Source organism: Anas platyrhynchos, chromosome 1 (genome assembly GCF_047663525.1).
Source record: "Anas platyrhynchos isolate ZD024472 breed Pekin duck chromosome 1, IASCAAS_PekinDuck_T2T, whole genome shotgun sequence".
NCBI classification, from domain to species: Eukaryota; Metazoa; Chordata; class Aves; order Anseriformes; family Anatidae; genus Anas; species Anas platyrhynchos.
In genome coordinates, this window is record NC_092587.1 from 59,687,321 (window position 1) to 59,696,567 (window position 9,247).

At 38.3% G+C, this 9,247-nt stretch overlaps 1 protein-coding gene across 3 annotated transcripts in view; it reads left to right on the plus strand.

The window, feature by feature from the left end:
- KIAA1549 (KIAA1549 ortholog) overlaps positions 1 to 8,496 on the plus strand; it is a 138,033-nt gene extending 129,537 nt beyond the window's left edge. For 2 of the 3 annotated variants that reach the window (XM_072038775.1, XM_027449068.3), the window contains exons 18-20: positions 293 to 438; positions 2,204 to 2,358; positions 6,161 to 8,496. In XM_072038775.1, coding sequence (XP_071894876.1) covers positions 293 to 438; positions 2,204 to 2,358; positions 6,161 to 6,415 — 556 coding nt within the window. In that variant the 3' untranslated portion in view covers positions 6,416 to 8,496. The remainder of the gene's footprint in view (positions 1 to 292; positions 439 to 2,203; positions 2,359 to 6,160) is intronic. The other variant, XM_072038779.1, reaches the window with a different exon arrangement.
- Positions 8,497 to 9,247: the final 751 nt, after the last annotated feature.

Consider the following 9,247-nt stretch of genomic DNA (forward strand, 5'->3'; position numbering starts at 1 on the left):
TCTGTGTTGGGTTGCTTGTGTTTTTTTTCCCTGAAGATACATTTTTAACCAAGGGGAAAACAAGGTCAGCTTTTCCTCTGCATTGAGGAGGCTGCAACATGTGAAAAACACTTGCCTGAAATTTTTGGTAGGGTTTCTAACTCATTTTCATCTGTGATGCAGGACATCAAGGAGGAAAAAAAAAGTTACTTCAAAGTCATCACAAATAGGTGTTGTATGAGGTATACTTGCCACAACTGTTTTTAATTAAGCAGTTTACTTTTTGGAATCTTGGGTCCTTTCTTTTCCCCAGGCAGAACTTTGGTCCAGGTTTTCTTCAACCTGCGGAGTTAATGCACCCAGACCAGCAGCCACCTGAGGCTCATTATTCTTCCAGAGGAATATACTCAGAGGAAATGCCATCAGTGGCACGACCACGACCAGTTGGAAGCACTGCAGGTACACTTCAGTTGAACATGCACTATAATAGCAAATCCTTCTCCATATTTATTCTTACCCTGAGATCACTATTAAGATACAACTCTTCTTCAGGTATTACACTTGAAATGTGGCCCTTCTCTTCACTGCCCAAAAAAAAAAAAAAAAAAAAAAAAAAAAAAAAAAAAAAAGGTAGTCACAAACAGAGATTAACTTTACGTATGTAAGACCTTGCAGAAAAAGGCAGTGCTTTGCCACTTCTTTTTTTTAGTGTCTTACAAGCATTGGTAATTTCCTTGGTGCCAAATTATATAATTAATACATCCCAAATAACCCTACCAATAAATAGTAATTCAATACTTTGCTGCTTCTTTGTTTCTCACTATTCTTCATAGAAATGTATGCATGAAAGCGGGGTCTTTTAGTTTCTGAAGTTATGTGCTGTTGCTGTCCCATATGAAATACGGAACATAATTCGATATTGAGATAATTTCCATAGTGCTTATCAATGCTATCATGAGTAAAATTCTAACATCATATTGCAATTAAGCAGCAAACACTGATTCTAAGAATAAAATGTTCTATTACCATGCAAATGCCACAGTTAATTTTTTCCCAGACAAGTGTTTTCTTCTTGGGGATTTGAAAAAGGCTAAAAATACGATAATGTACTCATGAGTCCTAATTTTGATAGTTGCTCTCCTCTCCCTTTAACTGTTAAATGTATGAGAATGACAGAACTGTAGTGACTGTTACAGTTTAATGATGATGATTTAATTCTCTGATTCATACTATTCTCTGATGTTCATGCATCTTTTGCTTTAAAGTTTAGGAGGAATTCAGATGATTAGTTACTGTCCTTCAGCATGTGTAAATATCAAGCTTCTCAATTAATGATTGTTTTTTGCGGGGAAAATATGAAAGCGAACTAACAGTACATCACGTAAACCAGTGTTTTTGTCTTTTCCTCCCTTTTTGTACATGCACACACTCACACAGTTATCTGTTATGTATCTGTGGGTTTATTAAATGTTTCATTTCTGTTGCATTTAGAAAATAAATTTTGTTTCCCTGTGGGAGGAAATTCAGGAAAAAAGAAAGCTGGCATGCTGTTCCATGTCTCTTACAATTAATGGTGGTTGCTCTCCTTGTATGTGTTTGAAAGCAGTGGGGGGTGGAGGGGAGTTAGAAAGGAGGAGGTTAGCATTCAGGCTGAAAGGAGATACAGTGTGTTCTGACCTTCTCGTTAGTCAGCGACAGCATCGTTTAATATTTAACCATAAAGCAAAGCTGCAAGAACTACACTTTTACATAGTCATGTATTTTATTCTTGTGAGAGATGGAATAGAATGTAGCCTAGAGAGTTAGGGTCTTGCCAGTGTGATGCAAATGTGGTTTATTACGGTAGCAAATATCTTCTCTTTGCTGCTAAGTAATTTACATTAAAACATTGCCAGGGCTTTCAGTAAGTGTTGTTTGAAAAGGGCTGGCATGTTTTTGGAATGCAGTGCAGTCCATGCCTGAGATGCACGTATCTTAACCTCTTCGTTCAGTGCAGTGACAATGAAAAGCATCACACTCAAATGAACTGCACAAAATGCACACGACTTTTCCTTCTTTATTCTATACTGATAGCCTTCTTTCTGCTGATTTTTTTTTTAATTACACAAATAGTGCTCCACTTTCTTCTTGTCTCCTGCTTCCAACAAGGTTTTATGTTGTCATTTTGTCTGCCCTGCAAACTTGACTGTGTATAAAGATGAAAAAAACAATATTTGCTTTTAAGGTTCTCAGATACAGCACCTCACTCAGGTGGGAATTGCTAGCAGGATCGGAGGTCAACAAGTGGAGATCCCCTCAGGCAGAGCAGGGCATGGCCAGCCGGGGGGGCCAGGGTGGCCCCAGTACCGTGGAGAGGATGAATATGCTAGGCGAGATGCAGTGAGTACTGTGTTACACATTTGCATAGTTTCCAAAGTAGTGATATGTTCGGGTATTTTTTTTTTCCTGCATTACTGTTTGGAACTTTTTCCCCCCTGGAATACTTTCAGTTGCTTCTCTGACATTCTTTGCTTTGCTCTTCGAACCCTCGTTAGCTCTTCTAACTTTTGCTTGCTATTCTTTCACATTCGCTTCTCTCTAACTGCTTTCTCTCACTTTACCCTAACCCTTTTTTTTCTTCACTCGAGGCCTTCATTCATTAATTGCAGTTCACCCAGTTCTGCTTCTGAGCACTGGCAGAGGTGGATACTGCTTTCCATTTCCTTCTTTGAAATATGCCTTTGTATTTTGCGATCATTTTAAACAGAAAACATTTAATTAAATTGTCCCAGACTACCCTTCTACTTTGTATTATTATCGTTCTTTTGTCTTCTATATCAGTGCACAACAGCAGGAGTCAGGGCCATGGAATAAGGCACATACTTGCACGTAACAGTAGAGGTGTTCCTAAATGAATTATTTTCCTACCTCAGTCACAGCAGGATGTGGTAAATTAATATGTATTAGTTTATCATTGTTTCCTAGGCAGCCATCGTGATTCCATGTTCTTGGCAGTGCTGCTTCTAGAAGCTGACATTTCTGATTCAACCAAATGTGTGGTGAGGTTGAAGATACTGTGTGGCATTTCCAGGAAAGGTCCAGCTGCCTGCTACCAGTCAGTGTTAGATGTACTCGCATCTTGAAGCGGACTGACCTGCGACAGCTTTACTGTAGTAATCTTGAGAGCAATGCCTTTGTGCCCCTTTTTCTCCCTTCTTACAATTACAATTTTTCTGTTTTCTTCCTTGAGAAAGGAAGGAAGATCTCAGCCTTTTTGCATACTTAAGGCAGTTTAAGTTTGTTAGATAAGCCCTTAACTTGTAGCTTTCCATACTTAAATAATTACCTTCAGAGTTTGGTTTCCTTCACTTGGACAGAGCTCTAAATTTCTTTCTTCTTTTTTGGAAAGGAGAATTTACTTAATGATAGACACATTCCTTAAGGAACAGTATTCAACTTGGCAAAGCATTCTTAGCAAACAGCCTTCCTGTTCCTTCATTCTGAGCAAAAACATTAGCCTCTGCATTTAAGAAGGATAGATCTGGAGTACTCTTTCTGCCATGAACTTGAAAGGTATCTTCATTTGTGTTCTTCCAAGGCCCTTTTCCTCACAGTATTCTCACCTGTTACTGTACTGTCAACACCTGATTTCCCATTGGAATATGACCTCTCTCTTATGCCACCTGACCCAAAATCAGTGTGCAGGTTACCATCAATTCACCTTCATTCTCCCATCTAGAAGGTCTAAGCAACCAAGATGATTTTTGTATTACCTTAGCTAACAGGAAACACAATATGGAGCAATTGGTCACTTGAGCAGCAGATAGCAAAAATCTAGTCACATCTAATTGGCGACTTATATTTATTTATACATATATACACGTATGTGCATATATATATTTATACATGAAATTCATTTGAAATTGGCACAGTTCAACTGTTATTATGTGGACATGAACAAATGCACAAAGTGATCTCATAACTCTTCATTCCTTAAGAAGTTAACTAAAAGACTCAAAGATATTTTTGTCTATTATTTTGTACTACTGTTAATTAGATGGAAGTTTTAATACAAAAATATAATTTATAGATGCTATAAAAAACTAAATATTGTTACATATATAGCATTACATAATACATAAACATATATTTATATTCATAAAGAAGTGTTTTAAAATTGGACAAAAGTTCTTCTAGCTTTCCTATCCCTAATTTGCTGTACATAGGTTAGGTTTCCAAAGTAGTCTCTGTTTTTGGAAGTTCTCAACCTGTTTAATTATGATGTTATATATGAAAACAATATATGCTTCTAGTTTTGGGAGATATTTAAGAAAAATTTTTATAGCCTTAATGTTATAAAACAGCCACTGTCCTCAGCAGGTATTCTTCCTAATGTCTGCTAAGAAGCTATTCTTATGGTGCTTACTCAATACAGTATGAGATAGGAGCTGAATCATGTAGTATATTTTAATGTGAAAGTAACCTGAATGTAGTTTAGTTTGATGTTAAGAGCCATGTGTAAAGGAACATTTGTTTTTAATATTTTTGATATCATCTCTTTTCTATAAACGCACAGAGTGCTTGTCAGGTTTGCTAACTAGATTCCACTTATGAATTAGTTTCAGGTTTCACTGCCAAATGCAGTAATTTTGAACAATCAAGAGACCTATTCATTCCTTTCTAATACTAAAATCTCCTTCCTTTTATAAGAAGTAAGACAGGATGTTACTTGGAAAATCTTCTTTACCTATCATTCTCCCATTAAAGCTTCTTTTCCTCTTAATCTCTCTTCCCAAATTAACTGTGCAATTGATCAGGGCTGCATGAGCTATGCAACAGAGTCAGAATCTATTCTTAGTTCAGTCCTAAGCCAAATGGCTTGGATTTTATTCATTTATATTATGAGAGATGTTAGGCAACATACTCCCATGCATTTTTGTGTTCCCTGCACACTGCTGCTACAGTATTTCTTGGTCCCCCATATCCTTCCAGTCTCAGCTTTATAATCTCTTCATTCCCCTCCCCCTCATCCCCAAATCCTCTTCTAGCTGACCTTGCTGTCTTTTCTTCCCTCCCCATTTAGCTCTCTCTGCTGCTACTTCAGGCTTATCTGCAGAGGTTACTGCTCACTAGATTGTGATAGCTGTGATCTGAACATGCTGCAGCTGGACGCTCCTTGTTGGAAGGGGATTGTGCTGCTTTCCTCTGAGTTGTAGGTTCATTAAGGCATGTTCAAACAGCCTCAAGTCCTTGGTGTCCAGTGTTTTCATCTGGCTGCCTCTCAACCTTCACAGATACTCAGCAAGAGGAAGCAATTGCTTTAGGGATATCAGATGGAATTTATATTTTTCAAAATGTACCTGGTTTGTGTCCATACTGGGAGTCAGTGCAGTAACCTAGTGTACTGTAAATTTATGATTTATTTTAGTGTAAGCAGATTTTTTTCCAGGTAGACAAGCTGATAAACTTAGGATTCTGTTGTGTTTCTCTCATGTTTCAATAAAGAATATATGTTACTGAACAAAAACAGAATTAAGCCCTTTCTTCCATTAAACAATGGTTGTCCCTAAACTGGGAAGGTATTTCTCAGATCTGTAGAACTGTGCTGAGTGTAGAAAAATCCAGTCTTTCTGACTAGAACCACTTTTGCCTTTTGTTGCTTCTCCTGTTGACCGTGTTTTTGTGGGCACAGGTCACTTACATGGTCCTTAAAAGTGTACACTCTGGACAGGCAAGCCAGACAGAGGATGGGAAGGTGAAAGTAGAAGCATCCCTATTTTATAGATGGTACAAAGGAATTACAACCAGGAAGATGGTGATTTGCCTATTATCTTCTAGGAAGTTGATGGAAAGGCAAGGCAAGAGAAGCCAACTCGTTGACTTCCAGTTCTGTGTTTTTCCCCAGGTCCTTCCATTTCAGTTTCTAAACATAACAGACATAGAAGGGAGTCAGACTTTTTAATGAATGTTCAAAGAGATTTTAAAAATCCCTGAACTTGAGGCAGTCCAGCAAATTTGTGTATGCTTGTTGTTTGTGCTCCATAAGAAGAATCACTCATTCATACAACAAAAGAACAGTGGCAGCAGACAGAAGCATCTCCATGCTGCTTTCCCTCTGTTCTTTGCCTTTTTGCTTTCTTGTCTTTTCTGGGGTTATCATATTTATTCAGAAAGTACACTAACGATTTCTACCTTTTTCCAGACGCATATGCATGGACACCAAGAATATTCCTCCTCACCAGTATTCCAGATGCCGAGGACTTCAGCCAGGCAGCCTTCGGCACCCCCTGCTCAGCTTCCGCACAACAGCCTTCAGGGCCAGGGCCTTTGCTACACCACCAGTTCCACTGAGGACCTCCAGCCAGGTCACTCTTCAGCCTCTCTTATAAAAGCAATTAGAGAAGAACTCCTACGACTTTCTCAGAAACAGACAACAGTGCAGAACTTCCATAGTTGATTTAGCATTCCTTTGCAAATCTGCCAGGTATCTGCTTCCTATGGAAGCAAAGACTTAAAGGAAATCACCAATGTTGTTCTCTCAAAAGAATGGACTTTCACAGCTCTTTAAACAACACTCCGGAAAAAAGAAAAGGCAGCAAAATGAGAAGAGTGTAGGAGAGACAGGGGACAAACGGGGAAAATCATCAGTGTCATCGCAAGCAATGTTAATTAGTCTGCTGTTACTATGGTGCTCCTCTTCTCTTCCTACCCTCATTCAGTCTAACAAATAAATAAAAACTTAGGTCAAGAAGTCAATACTCCAGCAACAGAAAAATCCCAGGAACAAACTCCAAGTGTAGTAACTCCTTCTTCTAAGGAAGAAGGCAAAGGTTTGCATGAACTGAAATGACGTTTTGCAACAGAGTACAAGTATTCTGATCTCTCCAGTGCTTATGGGGAACTGGTTTGTGTTGCTGTTCTTCAAGATTACAAACTGTATCAGCTCTAGGGTGTTGAAGGTGTAATCCCACATAAGAATCCCTTTGATTGTCAGTAACAATAGGACTGTTTAGAATAAAAGGCTTTATGAGCTACTTGTAACAAACTGGAACAATAATTGTTATAGCTCTAACCTTCCGAATGGAGCTACCCTCTGCACTCTTCCTTGTTTTCCTTCTGGTGCTGAAGCTTCAAGTGTTCCTTCATCTTCAATGTTTGCGAAGTGAAACATTGGCCTTGTATAACTACAACAATATTCATAGACTTATTCAGGCTGGAAAAACAAAGCAAAGCATCCAAACAGAAAGGGCTTGGCATTTAATTTGTTCTAAAAATCATTTAAAAATATTCAGCCACGGTTAAATTTGGGGAAATGTGTGTTTAAAATTTATATATTTGCATACTATATGCTCTTGTAAGACCGGCGATAAATTATTGCCACTCTGTAGTTTGCTTTGTGGACGGAAATCAATCCAGCCTGACTGGTACAGGGTCACCAGCATTGTTTTAAATTGATGTCCTAAATCATTGCTTATGTTTGGATCTGAATAATTTTAGTGAAAGTCAGTGACAGTTTAGAGCATTAACATAGGCTTAGAGTTGCAGTTTGGAGACAGTTTCTATATTTATACTTGTTCCCACCGTCCCTTTGGACAAAGGGTAAGCATTATCCCCATGGTAAAAAATGGTACGTGCCATGGAACTGTTTGTCGCTGTTTTTTCCAGAGTTTTAATTTAATATTAGCTATGAATTTACTAATATTTGGCCATTGCATAACTGTAACTGACATAATACATATGAAGATTTTACTTACGTCGTGATTTGTTGGAGTGTTTTTATTTTCAGATCAGACTGCATTAAGCTAACAAACTGGCACTGAGATGGAGTGGGAGCTCAGTGTTTGTGAGGCTTGGGAGCCTTGCCCTAGAAAAATGAAAAGCAAAACTACTTGGTGCTACAACATGGGCATTTCAAACACTGTAGAAGATTGTAGTAGCCAAGGAGATCACTGGGCAGTTGACCAGGGTAGGCCTTAATGGCATAGAAATAGCATTGGTAAGATACAGGTATGTAATGCTCTTTTATTACGGTGTTCTTTGGCTACCAAATCAGTTCCTGGTTCCAGTGCACAGTTCAGTAGCTGCAACAAGACTAGCTCAGACTGAAATGAAAACAGGTAGGAGGATGCCATGGAAGAACCCTATGTACTTTGTTCATGAACACATACATAACATCATTCGTTGCCAAAGCCAAGACTAGGAAGCAACTGGCTGCTCACTGACGTGATGAAAACAATGGCATGTTGCTTCCTTTCTTTATTAGGAAACTAAGATATTTTTCTGTTTACCTATGATTGTCAGAAGGCAGTATGAAATTGTTTGAGGAACTTAATGTAGCAAAGCAGTCTAAATCCATTTCCAGTTCACTGGTCAGTACTTAGTCCTCATGGGCACTGGTTGAGGTTTGGATGGAGTCAGAACACCTGCATGGTTGTGAACAGCACTATTTACAGGTCATTCTGTTTTGAATTTTTTTAAGCCTTTTGTGTAATAATCAGTTCTAGCGTAAAAATAAAGAAACAGTTGTTTTCTGCCAAATTTGTACATGTGAATGTTGCTGATACTTCTGAAAAATGTTGGGTTTTGCAAAATGAAGATTGTATCAGGCAATGTTAATCTCTGAAAACGCTGAAGACTGTTCCTAAGTGTTCCCATTAAAACCATCTCCTTCATAGCCCAGATCCTTCTCCAGCTTGATTCTGCAGTGAAGTCAGAGGCCATTCCTTATAACATTAGCACACTGTGACTTCATCTCAAGAAAACATGAGTTTCTAGAAAGCAAGTTCATTGTCTGACTCGAAGGAATATGTAATCCTTTGAAAGTTAAAGGTACTTATGCTATTTCTAGTTCACTTCTGCTAGTGATGGTGATGCTATTATAGTATTTCCATCTTTTTTTATGTTGGGAAGAGTATAGTTTTTCTTTTCAGTCCCAAATCTTACACAGAACAAGTACAAAACATTTAGATATAGGTAAATAAATGAAGCTTTTGCTGATGCAAAAATTCTACTTTGAAACCTTACAGTTTCACAGAGAAGACAGTAATATGGAGGTTGGAATACAACATTTGTTTCTGCATGAAAATAATCCATGAGTGTCTCAAATTCTAACAATCTGATTAATGTTTTTTCATTAGTGCCATATGTTCCCTACTCTGCTCTGGTGCAGCCTCTTCTCAAGTACCGCATACAGTTTTGGGCATCACAACAGAAGGACATAAAGCTATTACAGAGCACACAAAGGAGGGGAATAAAGATGGTGAAGGGGTCCAGAGGGCAAGACATATGA